The 21,844-nt window shown below is 45.3% G+C and overlaps 1 protein-coding gene across 1 annotated transcript in view; it reads left to right on the top strand.

The window, feature by feature from the left end:
- Positions 1 to 21,523, top strand: part of LOC139406426 (very-long-chain 3-oxoacyl-CoA reductase-A-like) — a 28,571-nt gene extending 7,048 nt beyond the window's left edge. Inside the window, exons 2-11 of the mRNA XM_071148985.1 lie at positions 4,677 to 4,723; positions 5,856 to 5,931; positions 8,459 to 8,566; positions 10,460 to 10,524; positions 10,909 to 10,953; positions 11,581 to 11,615; positions 12,585 to 12,666; positions 13,808 to 13,873; positions 15,989 to 16,138; positions 19,901 to 21,523. Coding sequence (XP_071005086.1) covers positions 4,677 to 4,723; positions 5,856 to 5,931; positions 8,459 to 8,566; positions 10,460 to 10,524; positions 10,909 to 10,953; positions 11,581 to 11,615; positions 12,585 to 12,666; positions 13,808 to 13,873; positions 15,989 to 16,138; positions 19,901 to 20,056 — 830 coding nt within the window. The 3' untranslated portion in view covers positions 20,057 to 21,523. The remainder of the gene's footprint in view (positions 1 to 4,676; positions 4,724 to 5,855; positions 5,932 to 8,458; positions 8,567 to 10,459; positions 10,525 to 10,908; positions 10,954 to 11,580; positions 11,616 to 12,584; positions 12,667 to 13,807; positions 13,874 to 15,988; positions 16,139 to 19,900) is intronic.
- The last annotated feature ends 321 nt before the right edge of the window (positions 21,524 to 21,844 follow it).

Here is a 21,844-nt window from a genome sequence, read left to right as displayed (position 1 = left end):
CGGGGCATCATTGAGCCAAAATGGCATTTAGGATAATTTTCTGTATCTTGAAGGTAGATAAGATGGGAGTGAAACATTCGTGCCAATGAGGCGTTCTACATTTCAATTCAACACTTAAAAAGGGCTCTATGGATCCACACACAGTAACCCCTCCCCCCCACATGGTTGTCATTGTTTCTGTCCTCCCAGTAGAGAAGCGTCAGCTGCTGTGATATCACTCACGGCTGCTTGCCCCTTTCTGTGAGGATTGTCACCGACGTAACTCTCCCCTCACGTGAGGGGAATTAACCATTCTTCGTGTGTGTGTGTGTGTGTGTGTGTGTGACTGAATTTTAACAATGAGAAGTTTGGACACAATGTTCCTTTCTGGGTTGACGAGTGGAATTGTTGAATGAAGGATTTTCCTGCATCTTTTTCATCTATTGTTTTATTCCATTTCACAAGAGTACAACACAATGGGGCAGTTTGAACTGGATCCTATTCCCTATAGCAGTCTATGAATGGGTCTGAAATGGCCCCTATTCCCTATAGCAGTCTATGAATGGGTCTGAAATGGCCCCTATTCCCTATAGCAGTTTATGAATGGGTTTGAACTGGCTCCTATTCCCTCTAGCAGTCTATGAATGGGTCTGAAATGGCCCCTATTCCCTCTAGCAGTTTATGAATGGGTCTGAAATGGCCCCTATTCCCTCTAGTAGTTTATGAATGGGTCTGAAATGGCTCCTATTCCCTCTAGTAGTTTATGAATGGGTCTGAAATGGCTCCTATTCCCTCTAGCAGTTTATGAATGGGTCTGAAATGGCCCCTATTCCCTCTAGCAGTTTATGAATGGGTCTGAAATGGCCCCTATTCCCTATAGCAGTTTATGAATGGGTCTGAAATGGCCCCTATTCCCTCTAGTGTGCTACTTAGGTATATTTTAAATGTATTTAACCTTTTATTTAACTAGTTAACTACAAATTTAACTACACATTTTTATTTAAAATGATAGCCTACCAAAAGGCCTCATGCGGGGACGGGGGCTGGGATAAAAAATACAAAATTAATTTAATAAAAAATATAGGACTAAACACACATCACGACAAGAGACAACACAACATAAAGAGACCTAAGATGACAACACAACATGGTAGCAACATAACAACATGGTAGCAACACAACATAACAACAACATGGTAGCAACACAACATAACAACAACATGGTAGCAACACAACATAACAACAACATGGTAGCAACATAACAACAACATGGTAGCAACATAACAACAACATGGTAGCAACACAACATAACAACAACATGGTAGCAACACAACATAACAACAACATGGTAGCAACACAACATAACAACAACATGGTAGCAACACAACATAACAACACAACATAACAACACAACATGGTAGCAACACAACATAACAACAACATGGTAGCAACACAGCAACAACATGGTAGCAACACAACATAACAGCAACAACATGGTAGCAACACAACATAACAACAACATGGTAGCAACACAACATAACAACAACATGGTAGCAACACAGCAACAACATGGTAGCAACACAACATAACAGCAACAACATGGTAGCAACACAACATAACAACAACATGGAGGCAACACAACAGAAAGAGACCTAAGATGACAACACAGCATGGTAGCAACACAGGGTACAAACGTTATTGGGTACAGACAACAGCACAAAGGGCAAGAAGGTAGAGACAACAATACATCGCGCAAAGCAGCCACAACTGTCAGTGTCCATGATTTGCGTCTTTGAAGGAAGAGATTGAGATGAAACTGTCCAGTTTGTGTTTGTTGCAGTCGTTAGCAGTTGCTACTATATTGGACCCGGGTCAAACGCGGTCCACCATTTTAGGTGATAAAAGTACATCTGAAATGTAACATCATTCCACACACACTGATTTGCACCCTATGCGTTGAGACATGGGATCAATATACGTTGCATCATTTCAGGGAGCCCTGAATTCTCTCTGTCTCTCACTCTGTCTGTTTTTCCTGTAGAGGGATGGACTGTTAACATAGTGTTTCTTTCTCTAACTCCATCTTGTGAATACCCTCCTCTCCATCTTGTGAATACCCTCCTCCTCTCCATCTTGTGAATACCCTCCTTCTCTCCATCCCTCAGACTCCACTTTTTTTGTCATTTTTGTTTTGTTTTGTTTTTTGTCAACCTGATGTGATACAGTCAAGTTGCCCATTGATGCTTTTCTGCCCAGGAGTGTTTTAATTCTTAAGATGGCCAGGGACTCTGCTTCTCTTTTCACTCTGTGCTGTGCTCTCCCTCCTTTTTTGTTCACTTTCCCTCTCCCTCTTCTCATTATTCTGCTCTCTTTCTATTTTTAGCCACCCCTAGGATCCCTGCTCTCCCTCCCTCTTGTGCTTCTTGTTCGTCATCCCCCCCCCCCCCCCCTCCAGCTCGGTGCTAGATAATAATGGCTACTGCCTGCATGAATCTTTCATCATCTGTGGGTTGGTTCCTCTGCTACAGTGCTACTCATGGTGCATGATGGTTTTGGGGTGGGGTGATGGTAAGCATTGGTACCCACTTCCCACCCTGAACATCCTGCATCTGATGGCTTTGGGTAGCGAGAGGTGTGTGTGTGTGTGTTGATCAGTCAGGCAGGGACTAGGGGGTGAAGGGCAGAAGCTGTCTAAAAATAGCAGTGCTCCCTCCTGACAAGGAGAGCAGAGAATGTCACTAGAACATCAGTCCGGACTCCTTGTACATCCACCTATCCTGCTTGGGCTCCGCTGTCTTTAGTCTTTGTTATAACCACTCGTTTAATAGACCTTTCTCTTCAGCCAACTGTAAAGACCATTTGTCAAGAGGCCTCGTTTTAAAATGAGTCAGCGTAGCTTATTGATAACGTTGTAGAATTTATACTAGTTTATTTTCTTTCAGTTCCACGTTTGTGCGTTGTCATGTGGATTAATAACGTTGTTGGGTGTGTCTCCTTGACTGATTTGCTGTTGACACAGATGTTCTATTTGAACCGATTGCCATCCAGTCACCTGTGAAGGCTCCAGTCACCTGTGAAGGCTCCAGTGCTGTGAAGGCTCCAGTGCTGTGAAGGCTCCAGTGCTGTGAAGGCTCCAGTGCTGTGAAGGCTCCAGTGCTGTGGAAACTCTGTTGCTCCACTGTTGCTGTTTTGATCATCCGAAAAGCAGTCTGACCAGAAATTATGGCGTCACAATTTAGCTAAGATAAAGGAATTTTCTCTGCAATGAGTTTCTTTTGAAAGCCTTGACAGGAATTGCATGAGGACACTTCATGTTAATGTATACTGAACAAAAATATAACATGTTGGTCACATGTTTCATGAGCTGAAATAAAAGATTTCAGACATTTTCCATATGCTTATTTCTCTAAAATGTTGTGCACAAATTTGCTTACATCCCTGTTAGTGAGTATTTCTCCTTTGCCAAGATAATCCATCCACCTAACAGGTGTGGCATATCAAGAAGCTGATTAAACAGCATGATCATTACCCAGGTAATGCTGTGCTGGAGACAATAAGGCCACTAATGTGCAGTTTTGTTGCACAACACAATGCCACCGATGTCTCAACTTTTTAAGGGAGAGTTCAATTGGCATGCTGACTGCAGGAATGTCCACCAGAGTGGTTGCCAGAGAATTGAATGTTAATTTCTCTGCCATAAGCCGCCTCCAACACAATTTGAGAATTTGGTAGTATGTCCAACCAGCCTCACAACCACAGACCACATGTAACCATGCCAGCCCAGGACCTCCACATCCGGCTTCTTCACCTACGGGGTCATCTGAGATCAGCCACCTGGATGGCTGATGAAACTGAGGCGTATTTCTGTCTGTAATAAAGCCCTTTTGTGGGGAAAACCTCTGACTGGTTGGGTCTGGCTCCCCAGTGGGTGGGCCTATGCCCTCCCAGGCTGCACCCCTGCCCAGTCTTGTGAAATCCATAGATTAGGACCTAACTAATTCAGTTCATTTGACCGATATCATTATATGACCTTTAAGTCAGTAAAATCGTAGCAATAGTTGCATGTGGTGGTGATTTTTGTTCAGTATGTTAGACCCCCAATATATTGGTTATGTCATATATTCCCCACTATATGTTAGCAGTCCATACAGTTTGAAGTGTGGTGTATAGTGATTTGGCACCAGGCTGAAATGTTATGAGAACCTGTACCGGCCTCCCTGTACCGGCCTCCCTGTACCGGCCTCCCTGTACCGGCCTCCCTGTACCGGCCTCCCTGTACCGGCCTCCCTGTACCGGCCTCCCTGTACCGGCCTCCCTGTACCGGCCTCCCTGTACCGGCCTCCCTGTACCGGCCTCCCTTTACCGACCTCCCTGTACCGGCCTCTCTGTACCGGCCTCTCTGTACCGGCCTCTCTGTACCGGCCTCTCTGTACCGGCCTCTCTGTACCGGCCTCTCTGTACCGGCCTCTCTGTAACGGCCTCTCTGTACCGGCCTCTCTGTACCGGCCTCCCTGTACCGGCCTCCCTGTACCGGCCTCCCTGTACCGGCCTCCCTGTACCGGCCTCCCTGTACCGGCCTCTCTGTACCGGCCTCTCTGTACCGGCCTCTCTGTACCGGCCTCTCTGTACCGGCCTCTCTGTACCGGCCTCTCTGTACTGACCTCTCCTCCCCATTTTCTCTTTTTTTTAATCTCCAGTTGTGACGGGAGCCACAGACGGAATCGGGAAAGTCTATGCAGAGAAGGTGAGTTTCCTGCATGGGCCCATTATTTAATTTCCTCCATAGAAAAACACACAAGAGCAGTGGTTCCCAGGCTTCTACTCAGTTCCTCACACACACAGAGTTCCATGTTGAGTTGGAGAACCCTTGTCATTGGGCCATGTGTTTTAGAGTAGTAGTAAAAGCCCAGACATAGTAGTTGGTCGGCCCGTGCAACCGCTCTCTCTCTCCCAGTCAAGACGTGGTAGTTGGTCGGCCTGTGCTACAGGTCTCTCTCCCAGTCAAGACGTGGTAGTTGGTTGGCCCGTGCAACCGCTCTCTCTCTCCCAGTCAAGACGTGGTAGTTGGTCGGCCCGTGCTACAGGTCTCTCTCTCCTAGTCAAGACGTGGTAGTTGGTTGGCCCGTGCAACCGCTCTCTCTCTCTCCCAGTCAAGACGTGGTAGTTGGTTGGCCCGTGCTACAGGTCTCTCTCTCCCAGTCAAGACGTAGTAGTTGGCCCGTGCAACAGCGTAGCTTGATTCCTATTGAGTCTCCCATTCAAGTTCAGTATGGTCTTCAGTAACTGGAGTGGTGGTGTTCAGTAACTGGAGTGGTGGTGTTCAGTAACTGGAGTGGTGGTGTTCAGTAACTGGAGTGGTGGTGTTCAGTAACTGGAGTGGTGGTGTTCAGTAACTGGAGTGGCGGTGTTCAGTAACTGGAGTGGCGGTGTTCAGTAACTGGTGTGGCGGTGTTCAGTAACTGGTGTGGCGGTGTTCAGTAACTGGAGTGGCGGTGTTCAGTAACTGGTGTGGCGGTGTTCAGTAACTGGTGTGGCGGTGTTCAGTAACTGGTGTGGCGGTGTTCAGGTATACTGGTGTGACGGTGTTCAGGTATACTGGAGTGGTGGTGTTCAGGTATACTGGAGTGGTGGTGTTCAGTAACTGGAGTGGTGGTGTTCAGGTATACTGGAGTGGTGGTGTTCAGGTATACTGGAGTGGTGGTGTTCAGGTATACTGGAGTGGCGGTGTTCAGTAACTGGAGTGGCGGTGTTCAGTAACTGGTGTGGCGGTGTTCAGTAACTGGTGTGGCGGTGTTCAGTAACTGGTGTGACGGTGTTCAGGTATACTGGAGTGGTGGTGTTCAGGTATACCTCGTCTTCTCGCCCCTCCTTCTCAGCTTGCTGGAAAAGGGTTTGCCATGATGCTCATCAGTCGCTCCCAGGACAAGCTGGATGACGTTGCCAGGCAGCTTGGTAAGTGTGTGTGTGTGTGTGTACCTCTTTCTGACTGTCTGGCAGTCATCCCAATGCTAATGGGTGGATCACTATATTCATTTTAATAACGTCACTTTAATAATGTTTACATATCTTGCATTACTCATCTCATGTGTATATATGTAGATGTGTATATACTGTATTTGACCATCTCCTGCATCTTGCCTATGTCGCTTGGTCATCCATATATTTATATGTACATATTCTTATTCCATCCCTTTAGGTGTGTGTGATTGTTAAATATTACTGCACTGTCTGAACTAGAAGTACAAGCATTTCACTATATTTGCATTAACATCTGCTAACCATGTGTATGTAACCAAGACAATTTGATTTGGTGTGTGTGTGTGTGTGTGTGTGTGTGTGTGTGTGTGTGTGTGTGTGTGTGTGTGTGTGTGTGTGTGTGTGTGTGTGTGTGTGTGTGTGTGTGTGTGTGTGTGTGTGTGTGTGTGTGTGTGTGTGTGTGTGTGTGTGTGTGTGTGTGTGTGTGTGTGTGTGCGCGCGCGCGCCAGGTCTGCTGACATGTAAAATTTAAAAAGATTCCCCAGCCTTTACTAAAGGCTAGCCTGTACATCATTACAGGAACTGTATATAACATGGGGATACACACTCCTGTCTGTGGAAGCCTGGAATCCCTTCAGATCGTCATGAAAAGCTGTCGGGTTGAGGGCACGGTGTGTGGGAAGATGAAGATGTCTGCGTGGGCAGGCCTGCGTTGTACACCACGTGTCCAAAAGTATGTGGACACCCTTTCAAATGAGTGGATTCAGCTGTTTCGGCCACACCCATCGCTGACAGATGTATAGAATCGAGCACACAGCCATGTAATCACCATACACAAACATCGGCAGTGGAATGGCCCGTACTGAAGAGTTCAGTGACTTTCAACATGGCACCATCAGGATGCCCTGCTAGAGCTTCCCCGGTCAACTGTAAGTGCTGTTATTGTGAAGTGAGAATGTCTAGGAGCAACAACAGCTCAGCCTGCTAAGTGATAGACCAAACAAGCTTACCAAACGTCACCGGTGAGTGCTGTAGCGCGTAAAGAAAATAGTATCCTCCGTTACAACACTCACTACCGAGTTCCAAACTGCCTCGAAGCAACATCGGCACAATAATTGTTCGTCGGGTGATTCATGAAATGGGTTTCCATGGCTGAGCAGCCGCACAAAAGCCTAAGATCACCATGTGCAATGCCAAGCGGAATTGGTGTAAAGCTCGCCGCCGTTGGACTCTGGAGCAGTGGAAACTCATTCTCCGGATTGATGAATCACACTTCACCATCTTGCATTCCGACTGACTAATCTGGGTTTAGCGGATGCCAGGAGAACACTACCTTCCCGACTGCATAGTGCCAACTGTAAAGTTTGGTGGAGGAGGAACAATGTTCTGCGGCTGTTTTTCCATGGTTCGGGCACCTTAGTTCCAGTGAAGGGAAATCTTAACGCTACAGCATACAATGGCATTCTAGACAGCCCTTTCCTGTTACAATCATGACAATGCCTCTGCACAAAGCAAGGTCCATACAGAAATGGTTTGTCGATCGGTGTGGAAGAACTTGACTGGCCTGCACAGAGCTCTGACCTCAACCCCATCGAACACCTTTGGGATGAATTGGAAAGCCGCCTGCAAGCCAGGCCTAATCGCCCAACATCAGTTCCCGACCTCACTAATGCTCTTGTGACTGAAGTGGAAACGAGTCCCCGCAGCAATATTCCAACATCTAGTGGAACGCCTTCTCAGAAGAATGGAGGCTGTTACAGCAGCAAAGGAGGGACCAACTCCATATTAATGCCCATGATTTTTGAATGAGATGTTCGACGAGCACGTGTCCACATACTTTTGGCCATGTATGGGTATCTGTCCAAGGCTTGTACTAAAATGTCACCCCTTATCCAGCAGTGGTGACTCCTGGCTGTGTTCAGAAATGTCCCTCTCTGTGATTGGCACATCCCCCTGAATTTTTCTCTCGTATCTTACCGGGGCGCACATCAGACAAATGAGTATTCTACAATCTAATTGCGGCAAGAGTGTTAAAGGAGAAGTGGGAAAGGAGGGTTTTTTTGGGGGGTTTGTATACATCGCCCACTCCTGTTTGAGTCGGTAAAGTTGTGTATTTTCATACTGATGATTTCATTTTTTTTTTTTTCAATGGAATTTTTGTTGTTGAAAGAGGGATCGATCTCCTGTTGGATGGGACATGGAACGTGCTTAGTGCAATCAGTGAATGGGCTGACTGATGATAACGTATGAATGTGTGAGTATGTAGGCCATAGGAAGTGGAGACTACTTGATGGGCGTTTTTTTTTTTTTTTCAGGTTGTCTCTACATAACATTAGAACGCAAAGTTAGCTTTGCTGCCTCCTGTCTGCACTAAAACTATAACTGATAAGGAAAGCATTGAAACACAGCCAGACAACCATATAAATCTCTCCTCCAATATGTACTGCTCATCATTAATGGAATATTGTATTAATGTCCCACCGTTAACATCAACTGTTTACAGAGGAGCAATACAAGGTGGAGACCAAGACCATCGCTGTGGACTTTGGTCTGTCGGATATCTACCCCAAGATCGAAGCTGGACTGGCAGGCCTGGAGATCGGAGTGTTGGGTAGGTGTTCCTCGCTCTGTGTACCACAACTTCAACACACCACGTTCTCATCTGTTTCACAAAATATCCTCACAAACCACATACTGAAATCGGTCTCATAATCTACACAGATAAACGACTCGCGCGCGCACACTTTTGACATTGCACATTTTGTTGTACCGAGGTAAACGTGTCAGTTTAAAAAAAAAAAAAAAAAAAAATTCCCAGCAGCACATACTGATACGATGGTGGCATGCTTGTTTACACTTGTTTAACAACACATGCCGCTGGTCCACGGACTGTCGAGCCGCTGGTCCACGGACTGTCGAGCCGCTGGTCCACGGACTGTCGAGCCGCTGGTCCACGGACTGTCGAGCCGCTGGTCCACGGACTGTCGAGCCGCTGGTCCACGGACTGTCGAGCCGCTGGTCCACGGACTGTCGAGCCGCTGGTCCCTGGACTGTCGAGCCGCTGGTCCCTGGACTGTCGAGCCGCTGGTCCCTGGACTGTCGAGCCGCTGGTCCCTGGACTGTCGAGCCGCTGGTCCCTGGACTGTCGAGCCGCTGGCCCCTGGACTGTCGAGCCGCTGGTCCCTGGACTGTCGAGCCGCTGGTCCCTGGACTGTCGAGCCGCTGGTCCCTGGACTGTCGAGCCGCTGGTCCACGGACTGTCGAGCCGCTGGTCCCTGGACTGTCGAGCCGCTGGTCCCTGGACTGTCGAGCCGCTGGTCCCTGGACTGTCGAGCCGCTGGTCCCTGGACTGTCGAGCCGCTGGCCCCTGGACTGTCGAGCCGCTGGCCCCTGGACTGTCGAGCCGCTGGTCCCTGGACTGTCGAGCCGCTGGTCCCTGGACTGTCGTGCCGCTGGTCCACGGACTGTCGGCTACTTAATGCTACTTAATATAATGTTTACATACCCTACATTACTCATCTCATATATGTATATACTGTACTCTATACCATCTACTGCATCTTTATGTAATACATGTATCACTAGCCACTTTAAACTGCCACTTTGTTTACATACCCTACATTACTCATCTCATATGTATATACTGTACTCGACAGATCTACTGCATCTTGCCTATGCCGTTCTGTACCATCACTCATTCATATATCTTTATGTACATATTCTTTATCCCTTTACACTTGTGTGTATAAGGTAGTAGTTTTGGAATTGTTAGGTTAGATTACTCGTTGGTTATTACTGCATTGTCGGAACCAGAAGCACAAGCATTTCGCTACACTCGCATTAACATCTGCTAACCATGTGTATGTGACAAATAAAATGTAATTTGACTGTCCGGTCGTGCTGCTGGTCCATGGACTGTCGTGCCGCTGGTCCATGGACTGTCGTGCCGCTGGTCCATGGACTGTCGTGCCGCTGGTCCATGGACTGTCGTGCCGCTGGTCCATGGACTGTCGTGCCGCTGGTCCATGGACTGTCGTGCCGCTGGTCCATGGACTGTCCTGCCGCTGGTCCATGGACTGTACTTTGACTCCTTAGAAAATAAGATGCAGTCAGTCCTGGAGTTGTGACCCTAAAACAGTAGAAGTGTTACTCTATTCTCAGTGTGGTCATTCAGAATGAACCGCCTACTAGTACGCCTTAGGATGTACCTACAGAGTTGATTAGTTTTCAGATGTCACTCTCCGTCAGTCCACATTCTTGCTGTGTGACTGTCACTTTCAGACAAGACCATTGTTCTTTGTGTCAGAGCCCATAAGTACATGTGCTGCTTGGCTTGCTCTTCCAGTTTAAGGTGTGGTTGTGTGCACTTTTTATGAACACCTTGCTCTCATAAGGTCATGCTGCCCCCTGGTGGCTTTAAAGTGTAACAGCGGCAGTTTTTAATTTATTTATTGCCAATAACTATGGTCTCGTCTGCTTTTAAATAAAAACAATTATTCAACAGTGAACAATGTTGGAATCTCCTATCCCTACCCTGAGTACTTCCTGCATATTCCTGACCTGGACAACGTGAGTATTTATAAAAAATAATAATAATAATAATTTTAAAAAAAATTGTGAGTGAAGCATGGGCTCACCATCAGTTACTTCAGGGGGACTGACACCTTTTGAAACCAGTTAAGTTCCGGAAGGTTCCTAGCGTTACTTTATCTGTAGAAAATAAACTAAGACTGTTTGCATTCGGAATGATTTAAAGATGCAATCTGGAATCTTAAGCACAACAAATTCGTAACATATCACACTATTTGCAAAATTGGTAACGCATAGTTAATGACGTAGTACACAACTGGGACCTGTTTTGGCTCTTCAGAACCACTTTGAAAACTGTTTGAAATTATTCAAGTTTGAGAGGAGTTTTTACACTTAAACTAATGTTTTTCTTCTACATTCTAGTTCATCACCAACATGATCAATGTCAACATGACCTCTGTTTGCCAGGTAAGAGTTCTCTCGTTTCTGGAGCAGTTCTGAGTGTATATGTATACCATAGATTTATCATCTAGTATATATTTTATCAGTGACGCTGTGCACTCTGTCTTTGAGGCAAAGTTCAGGGTTTTCAGTGGTAAGACGACGTCTTGACGACACGCTGGTATCACTGGCACAGACGGCATGTAGACGGGCGTCCATCTTTCTCTTCCTCTTCACCCACCCATTCTTTCCTCTCCTCCTTCACTGTTGCTGCTGTGCCTCCTGCAGGTTCCCAGAGCAGCGGTGAACTACACAACTGTCATTGTTCACCCATAGACTACCCTTTCTTACCCTTCTTACCCTTTTTTCTTACCCTTCTCTCTTTCTCTCTCGCCCTGCCTCTCATGTGGCTGAAATGTACCAGTGTGCCATACATCTCCCATAATGCCACTGGGGTAAATCTGTAGTGGGATCTAAAGTTCATCGCTGGTCCTGTATAACTTTAAATGACAGTATTTTTTTTTAGAGACAACTTTCTTGTCCAATCAATTTTGTCTGGAAATTTGCATAAAGTGTGATCTGCAGCCACTGATTCCTGACCTGTTCTGTCAGATCGTTGACCTGTTGCTCAGGAGTTGACCTTTGCCTTTTCAGATGACCCGTCTTGTCCTGCCCAGAATGGTTCAGAGGTGAGTTGGTTTCCTTTTTTAGAAGTGCTGTTGCCACATTTCATAAAGAAACGTACATTCAGTTTTTATTTGCCTTAGTGCCAAACTAGGTATTCTGAGGCAGTTCTTTATGGGGTTTTACGTCTCAGTCAAATTCTTGTCATGACAATGCGGTGCTTCACCATAAAACTATAAATTCTAAATAAAATCCTTTGTCAACCTGAGTGGTTGATTTTTTTTCACCCACCTCCCTCTAATGCTGGTGTGAGTACTAGTCTGAGCGATCATTCCACTCCTTGTCACTCTAAATCCATAAAGAGTTTGCAAGAGGGCAGAAACGGGCTGTGGCACTCAGGCTATTCCAATGCTGGAACCTACATCAGAAAAGCCTAAATGTGCTCTATTAGAAGGACCATGATATGAAGACGGGCTTGATATGTTTAGAACAGGAGACCAAGGGTGTTATCCAGAGGATACACTAAAACACAGCTCCTTCTCCCAGCTGCGGCTACGCCATCCCCTTCTCCCAGCTCCCCCACCACCCAGCTGCGCCTTCCCATTCTCCCAGCTCCCCCACCACCCAGCTTCGCCTTCCCCTTCTCCCAGCTCCCCCACCACCCAGCTGCGCCTCCCCTCCTTCTTTCTAGCCCTCTTTCTTTGTTCCCCATTCTGACCAGCTGTTTTTCAATTCGCACAAAGTGCGCCCTCGGATTGGCTCGGACGAATCACATGGGATCTCTGGGCCAATGGAAAGGTGAGGGGCCAACCAACCCCATTTTCACTACATCACTGCAGCAACAGGGGCACAAACTACGTCAGCAAGCGACTGCCATGGCAACCCACACAGTGACTTTGATTACTGTGTGTGGCAGTTTACAGTGGAACTAGTCTGCTTGTACTCTGACAAACAGACCACGGCACCTTCCAGCGCGCCATAGCAGAACAAGAGGAAAGTCCTCTCATCCCCTTTTTTTGTTTTGTGTGTTTCAGGTCCAAAGGTGTGGTCCTCAATATCTCCTCTGCTAGTGGCATGTACCCTGTCCCACTCCTCACTGTATACTCCTCTTCCAAGGCAAGGGCCACTCATAGACCTCTGTATACAGACCTGCACCACCCGCAGACCGACAGATACAACACGTGTTTATAAAATGTTCCATAGTAGGATTTGTTACATATAGCGAAACCTTTTGGTTCTCCAGCTGTAGTTCAGTAGGGGGCGCTCTCTCTCATATTCAAAGGGATTTATTGGCATGGGGAAACATATGTTTACAAAGCAAATTATAAACAATCAGTAAACATTTACACATAATATAGACATTTCAAATGGTATATTATTGGCCATGTACAGTGTTAAAGTATGAAAGGGAAAATAAATACAGATATTGGTTGTATTTACAATGTTTGTGCTCCTCTGGTTAGCCTTTTGTCATGGCAACGGGCCACAAATCTTACTACTGTGATGTCACACTGGCATTTTGCCTAACAGATATGGGACTTTATCAATGTTTTGATTTGTTTTCAAAGTCTTTATGGGTTTGTGTTCTGTGGGGAAATATGTGTCTCTATTGTGGTCATACATTTGGCAGGTTAGGAAGTGTAGCTCAGTTTGTACCTCATTTTGTGAGCAGTGGACACAGGCAGACGTGGCTCTCGAAGACAGCGAGGCTATGGTCAGTCTGTAGACAGTCCCTTGACTTAATTTGGGGTCAGTCTATGGTCAGGTATTCTGCCAATGTACTCTCTGTTTAGGGACAGATAGCATTCCAATTTGCTCTTTTTTTTATTGATACTTTCCCTGTCAAATAGTTATTTTTGCTTTCTCAAAATTTGGTTTGAACCAGCTGGCTGAGGGGACTCTTCTCTAGGTTCATCTCTCTGTAGGTGAGGATTTTGTGGTGGAATGTGTGCATCACTTTCTTTTAGGTGGATGTAGAATTGAACAGCTCTTTTCTGGATGTAGATAACTAGCGGGTATTGGCCTAATTCTGCTCTGCATCGTTTGGGGTTTTCCATTGTACACAAAGTATATTTTTGCAGAATTCTGCATGTAGAGTCTCAATTGGGTGTTTGTCCCATTTTGTGAATTCCTGGTTGGTAAGTGGACCTGTTCATTAACTGATTTGAAGTATTATTTTTTTTTTAATGTATTTTGTCACATCCTAATTGAGATGATGATGATGATGATGATGATAATATCTCTTGGTACCTTTTAGGCTTTTGTGGACTTCTTCTCTCGTGGACTTCAGGAGGAGTACAAGGCCAAGGGAATCATTGTCCAGGTAGGAACTCTTCCTGTTTACCTGGGCCACTTTCAGCAGGACACCACGTTGGGCAACGTTCAGGTACAATTGTGTTATGTAAAACAAACATGCCTCTCTAGCAGGTAGAATATGATAAGGGATCAGCTCTATTCATGGAATTTCTATCGGCAATGTTTGCACCACGTTCTACAACGTTTGCATACAAAACATGACCCTGTTCACTACTTATTTCCGTAGGACTTATTCTCCGTCAGTTCCACAAAGATAGCTATGGCTACACCTTACAGTTCTACAAAGCTAGCTATGGCTTGTTGGAGAATAATCAGAATTAGTTGGTAACATGGGTAAGATGTTTTATATTCATCATATGTTTGTAAGTTACTTCTCATCAGAATGTGTTTGTATAATACTGTGGCGGGGTTGCAGTATCTGTTCTCTGTCAGAACTAAGTTACTTGGGCCGGGGAGAGGTCAAGCGTGTATCTCTTGGCTCCACAATGTCTGTGTGCCAGTCAATGTGTCTCTGATCTTGTCAAGATAGGATGGATTTGATATATGGCTGTTGATATGGAGGATTGGTTTATGGTTCTGAGTTTGAGAAAATAACATAGTTTAGGAGACAAAGCTGAACGATGAATTATGCCTATGCTGTCTGGCTATGTGTCTCTTTGCTATAAAGGATCTCAGTTGCAATGTGTAAGGGACTCTCAGAGAATTCATTGATAGACACTGAATTGATCTGAGAGTCACAGGGTTGTGATAGAGCTCATATAATTAAAGATGGACTTTGTGATAACTAACTCTGACTTGTGTGTGGTTTGCTCTCATGATTTGGTAAATAGAGGAAATTTCCACGACAGGCTACACCTTACAGTTCCACAAAGCTAGCTATGGCTACACCTTACAGTTCCACAAAGCTAGCTATGGATACACCGTACAGTTCCACAAAGCTAGCTATGGCTACACCTTACAGTTCCACAAAGCTAGCTATGGCTACACCTTACAGTTCCACAAAGCTAGCTATGGCTACACCTTACAGTTCCACAAAGCTAGCTATGGCTACACCTTACAGTTCCACAAAGCTAGCTATGGCTACACCGTACAGTTCTACAAAGCTAGCTATGGCTACACCGTACAGTTCCACAAAGCTAGCTATGGCTACACCGTACAGTTCCACAAAGCTAGCTATGGCTACACCGTACAGTTCCACAAAGCTAGCTATGGCTACACCGTACAGTTCTCCAAAGCTAGCTATGGCTACACCGTACAGTTCCACAAAGCTAGCTATGGCTACACCGTACAGTTCTACAAAGCTAGCTATGGCTACACCGTACAGTTCTACAAAGCTAGCTATGGCTACACCGTACAGTTCTACAAAGCTAGCTATGGCTACACCGTACAGTTCTACAAAACTAGCTATGGCTACACCGTACAGTTCCACAAAGCTAGCTATGGCTACACCGTACAGTTCTCCAAAGCTAGCTATGGCTACACCGTACAGTTCCACAAAGCTAGCTATGGCTACACCGTACAGTTCCACAAAGCTAGCTATGGCTACACCGTACAGTTCCACAAAGCTAGCTATGGCTACACGTACCTCCAAAGCTAGCTATGGCTACACCGTACAGTTCCACAAAGCTAGCTATGGCTACACCTACAAAGCTAGCTATGGATACACCGTGCAGTTCCCAAAGCTAGCTATGGCTACACCGTACAGTTCCACAAAGCTAGCTATGGCTACACCGTACAGTTCCACAAAGCTAGCTATGGCTACACCTTACAGTTCTCCAAAGCTAGCTATGGCTACACCTTACAGTTCCACAAAGCTAGCTATGGCTACACCGTACAGTTCTACAAAGCTAGCTATGGCTACACCGTGCAGCCCTGCAGTTCCACAAAACTCAATCTAATCCTGGTCCTGAGGACCCAACGTTTGTTTTGTTTTTGCATTAGCACTCATACACTTGATTCAACTATTCTAAATGTGTACCCCTTTGGGTTCCCAGGTCCCAGATTGGGAAACACTAACTCAACAGGTCTCAAGTCGTGTTTTTAACGTGGATACTGTTGCTGTATATACATTGTTTAATTTTCAGCTAAACTTTCTCTCTCTCTTGCATATTTTGTTTTCTAGAGTGTACTGCCCTTCTTTGTGGCCACCAAGATGACCCGTATCAAGAAGCCCACCCTGGACAAGCCCACCCCTGAGCGCTATGTGGCCGCGGAGCTGAACACCATCGGACTGCAGGGCCAGACCAACGGCTACTTCCCCCACGCTGTAATGGTACGGACCCCCCCCCCCAAAAAAAAATCTCCCTTAAAATGTACGTTTCTTTTTGGACAAGTCGAGGTAGTCCTTCCCAGTTTGTGTACGTTTTCTTCTGTTTGTCATGTAGAAGTATTTTGCTTCACGTCACTGAATAATGAATGCACCCTCTGTGTACAGTGCATTCGTGAAGTATTCCGACCCTTTGCTATGAGACTTTAAATTGAGCTCAGGTGCATCCTGTTTTCATTGATCATCCTTGAGATGTTTCTACAACTTTATTGGAGTCTGCCTGTGGTAAATTCAATTGATTGGACATGATTTGGAAAGGCACACACCTGTCTATATAAGGTCCCACAGTTGACAGTGCATGTCAAAGCAAAAACCAGGCTATGAGGTCAAAGGAGTTGTCCATCGAGCTCCAAGACAGGATTGTTTTGAAGCACAGATCTGAGGAAGGGTTTCAAAATATATCTGCAGCATTGAAGGTCCCCAAGAACACAGTGGCCTCCATTCTTAAATGGAAGAAGTTTGGAACCACCAAGACTCTTCCTAGAGCTGGCCGCCCGGACAAACTGAGCAATTGGGGGAAAAGGGCCTTGGTCAGGGAGGTGACCAAGAACCCAATGGTCTCTGACGGCGCTCCAGAGTTCCTCTGTGGAGATGGGAGAAACTTTCAGAAGGACAACCATCTCTGCAGCACTCCACCAATCAAGCCTTTATGGTAGAGTGGCCAGAAGGAAGCCACTCCTCAATAAAAGGCCATGACAGCCCGCTTGGAGTTTGCCAAAGGGCACCTAGAGGACTCTCAGACCATGAGAAACAAGATTATCTAATGAAACCAAGATTGAACTCTTTGGCCTGAATGGCAAGTGCCACATCTGGAGGAAACCTGGCACCATCCCTACGGTGAAGCATGGGGGTGGCAGCATTATGCTGTGGGGATGTTTTTCAGCGGCAGGGACTGGGAGACTAGTCAGGATTGAGGCAAAGATGACCGGAGAAAAGTACAGAGATCCTTGATGCTCCAGACCGCTCAGGACCTCAGACTGGGATGAAGGGTCACCTTCCAACAAGACAATGGCACACAGCCAAGACGACGCAGGAGTGGCTTTGGGACAAGTATCTGAACGTCATTGCCCGTCATAGTCCAGAGCCCGGACTTGAACCCAATCAAACATCTCTGGAGAGATGTGAAAATAGCTGCTCAGTGTCGCTCCCCATCCAACCTGACAGAGCTTGAGAGGATCTGCAGAGAAGAATCTGAGAAACTCCCCAAATACAGGTGTGCCAAGCTTATAGCGTCATACCCAAGAAGACTTAAGGCTGTAATTGCTGCCAAAGGTGCTTCAACAAAGTACTGAATAAAGGGTCTGAATACTTATGTACAGTGCCTTGCGAAAGTATTCGGCCCCCTTGAACTTTGCGACCTTTTGCCACATTTCAGGCTTCAAACATAAAGATATAAAACTTTATTTTTTTGTGAAGAATCAACAACAAGTGGGACACAATCATGAAGTGGAACGACATTTATTGGATATTTAAAAAAGTTTGAACAAATCAAAAATTGAAAAATTGGGCGTGCAAAATTATTCAGCCCCTTTACTTTCAGTGCAGCAAACTCTCTCCAGAAGTTCAGTGAGGATCTCTGAATGATCCAATGTTGACCTAAATGACTAATGATGATAAATACAATCCAACTGTGTGTAATCAAGTCTCCGTATAAATGCACCTGCACTGTGATAATCTCAGAGGTCCGTTAAAAGCGCAGAGAGCATCATGAAGAACAAGGAACACACCAGGCAGGTCCGAGATACTGTTGTGAAGAAGTTTAAAGCCGGATTTGGATACAAAAACAATTCCCAAGCTTTAAACATCCCAAGGAGCACTGTGCAAGCGATAATATTGAAATGGAAGGAGTATCAGACCACTGCAAATCTACCAAGACCTGGCCGTCCCTCAACTTTCAGCTCATACAAGGAGAAGACTGATCAGAGATGCAGCCAAGAGGCCCATGATCACTCTGGATGAACTGCAGAGATCTACAGCTGAGGTGGGAGACTCTGTCCATAGGACAACAATCAGTCGTATATTGCACAAATCAGGCCTTTATGGAAGAGTGGCAAGAAGAAAGCCATTTCTTAAAGATATCCATAAAAAGTGTCGTTTAAAGTTTGCCACAAGCCACCTGGGAGACACACCAAACATGTGGAAGAAGGTGCTCTGGTCAGATGAAACCAAAATTGAACTTTTTGGCAACAATGCAAAACGTTATGTTTGGCGTAAAAGCAACACAGCTCATCACTCTGAACACACCATCCCCACTGTCAAACATGGTGGTGGCAGCATCATGGTTTGGGCCTGCTTTTCTTCAGCAGGGTCAGGGAAGATGGTTAAAATTGATGGGAAGATGGATGGAGCCAAATACAGGACCATTCTGGAAGAAAACCTGATGGAGTCTGCAAAAGACCTGAGACTGGGACGGAGATTTGTCTTCCAACAAGACAATGATCCAAAACATAAAGCAAAATCTACAATGGAATGGTTCAAAAATAAACATATCCAGGTGTTAGAATGGCCAAGTCAAAGTCCAGACCTGAATCCAATCGAGAATCTGTGGAAAGAACTGAAAACTGCTGTTCACAAATGCTCTCCATCCAACCTCACTGAGCTCGAGCTGTTTTGCAAGGAGGAATGGGAAAAAATTTCAGTCTCTCAATGTGCAAAACTGATAGAGACATACCCCAAGCAACTTACAGCTGTAATCGCAGCAAAAGGTGGCGCTACAAAGTATTAACTTAAGGGGGCTGAATAATTTTGCACGCCCAATTTTTCAGTTTTTGATTTGTTAAAAAAGTTTGAAATATTCAATAAATGTCGTTCCACTTCATTAATGTGTCCCACTTGTTGTTGATTCTTCACAAAAAAATACAGTTTTATATCTTTGTTTGAAGCCTGAAATGTGGCAAAAGGTCGCAAAGTTCAAGGGGGCATAATACTTTCGCAAGGCACTGTAAATGTGTTTTTTAAATTATTTTTATTATACATTTACAGAATGTCTAACCCGTTTTTAGTTGTGACATTGTGGGGTATTGCAGGGGGGGAAACTATTTAATCCATTTTAGAATAAGGCGGAAAAAGCCAAGGGGTCTGAGTACTTTCCGAATGCACTGAGTGTACTAAACATTAAACACCTTCTATTGAGTTGCACCTCCACCTTTTGCCCTCAGAACAGTCTCAATTCATTGGGGCATGGACTCTACAAGGTGTTGAAAGCGTTCCACAGGGATGCTGGTCCATGTTGACTCCACTGCTTCTCACAGTTGTCAAGTTGGCTGGATGTTCTTTGGGTGGTGGACCCTTATTGATACACACGGGAAAACTGAGCGAGGAAAAACCCAGCAGCGTTGCAGTTCTGGACTCAAACCGGTGTGCCTGGCACCTACTACCATACCCCGTTGAAAGACACTTAAATATTTTTCTCTTGCCTATTCACCCTCTGAATGGCGCACACACACAATCCATGTCTCAAGACTTAACGATCTTTCTTTAACCCGTCTCCTCCCCTTCATCTACACTGATGTTTGAAGATTTAAGAGGTGACATCAATAAGGAATCATAACTTTCATCCGGATTCACCTGGTCAGTCTGTCATGGAAAGAGCATGTGTTCTTAATGTTTTGTATAGTATGTCCACACTGAGTGCTAACTAACCTCTTGCCACTGGGCTGGCTGACCACTGTCCTGGTGGCTATTAACCTGGTCCTCTGTTGTCTTCAGGGCTGGCTGACCACTGTCCTGGTGCCTATTAACTTGGTCATCTACTTCGGGGCCAGGATGAACCGAGCCCAACGCACCGGATACCTGAAGAGGAGGAAGCTGAGGGAACTGGCCAACCAGAGCAACGGGAAGAGTGACAGGCTGAAGAGCGAGTAAAACCAACTCCATAGCAACGAATGGAGACTAGAAGCTGACCATAGAACTTCCATTCAACTACCCTGGACTGTCTGTCTTGATCAGCCCCCCCCAGACGTTTCACATTGTTTAGTTTTAGCCATAAACTGGCACACCTGATTCCATTAGTTGACTAATGGTGTCAGGTGTGCCATTTTAGGGTTAAAACCATGTGAAACGTCTGGGGAAGCCTGATTAGAGGGTTGGGCAACGCTTCATTAGATAATGTTGTTGAATTGTCACTATGAGTCCATATTGATGTAACTTTAGCAAGTCTCTCTGAATGAAGTGGGAACTGGCCACAGTGGCAGGAACCAAAAAATGAAAGGAAAATGTCTTTGTTCTCAGCACAGGGAATAGTTATTTTTCTATGTAAACAAAAATGAATTTGTGATAAGAATCTCAAATATATTTTTATGTACGTAAAAGCAAGCTAGATCTTCAGGTACTTTACGAAGTTGTGTTTATACGCTGTGGCTGAAAAGTGTACAAGTGATAATCTTAATCCCTCCTGTCCTTGATTCCTAATTTCCTTAACACCTCTCTAAGCTCATTGGCGGACAGGCTCAAAGGTCCCACCCCTCGAACCCCTTCCAATGAGCTTCCAGAGGGAGGAATCAAGAACCCGGATAGTCAGTTGATGGCTTGTACACGTTTCAGACCTTAGCCCATGTAAGGATCTCTCTCCAGCCTCAGCTTGTCTTGACTTTAGCTGAGTTGTTGGCTTTTTTTGTGTGTGGTTGTTTTTGTGGATTTGTTTTGTTTCCTGGTTTTAAGTTGTCCAACCGCAATCTTGTAAGGTTGTTTTATGGATTTGATGGAGGGAAACAAAAGTACATTCTTTTCTCTCATTTCTCATCCAGTGCATGTTGGTTTTGGTCCAACGAGGGACTCTGGCACATTTGAAGTCCTTGTATGGAGCTCTGAACGAGTGACAATAATAGTTGAAAAGCTGACCGTACACGCTGTTGGCTTACAGCTCATACACTGTATTGCAGATACCAAAGATTGTATGTATTATATTGTGCAAGATTGCCTCTTTGTACAACGAGCACAACTCTTTCTGACTGTGTTTGTATGGGGGTTTGACTGTGTTTGTATGGAGGTTTGGTCTGTGAGGGCCTTGGCTCTCTGTATGCCTTGTTCAGACTTTAACCGTGGTGCCTTTTTTAGAAGAGTTCTCAGTGTGAAACGCCCCCAGTTTTACATGATCAGGGATGTTGAGCAGTGAATTGCCATGAACTCCTGCTACTTTGCACCTGTATAATATTCAGAACTTTTCTATGATTTTATAACTTTAAAAAATACTGTGCAATGTGCTCTGTAGTTTCACTCCAACTTTTTGTATGATTTTTGGATATTATTAATGAACATGTACTATGCTGTTTAAAAGGGATTCAAATGTTAAGTTCATATTCCTCGTGTGTTAAAAAAAAAAGTTTATAACAACATGGCGTATGCTTTTCTCCGGTATTCCTTTGTGGTAAGATTAATTCCAAATGGCACCCTGTTCCCTACTCAAAAGTAGTGTACTATAGGAAACAGTGTATTGTTTGGGGGCACAACCAATGTGTTCCCCCTCCCAGCCTCCATCTTTACTAAGATTTTGGGGCCAAGACTATCTCTCTTATATCACTTTATGATGTCACAACCGGTAATCCACCATTGTCATAGAGTTCCAAGAACAACAACCAACAGCTGTCTGCATGTGGAATGACCAGAGACTAGGCAACAGCTGTCTGCATGCGGAATGACCAGAGACTAGGCAAC

Source organism: Oncorhynchus clarkii, chromosome 4 (assembly GCF_045791955.1).
Source record: "Oncorhynchus clarkii lewisi isolate Uvic-CL-2024 chromosome 4, UVic_Ocla_1.0, whole genome shotgun sequence".
NCBI lineage: Eukaryota > Metazoa > Chordata > Actinopteri > Salmoniformes > Salmonidae > Oncorhynchus > Oncorhynchus clarkii.
Note: the sequence above shows the minus strand (reverse complement) of the source record. Positions and strands in the feature narration are given on the sequence as shown.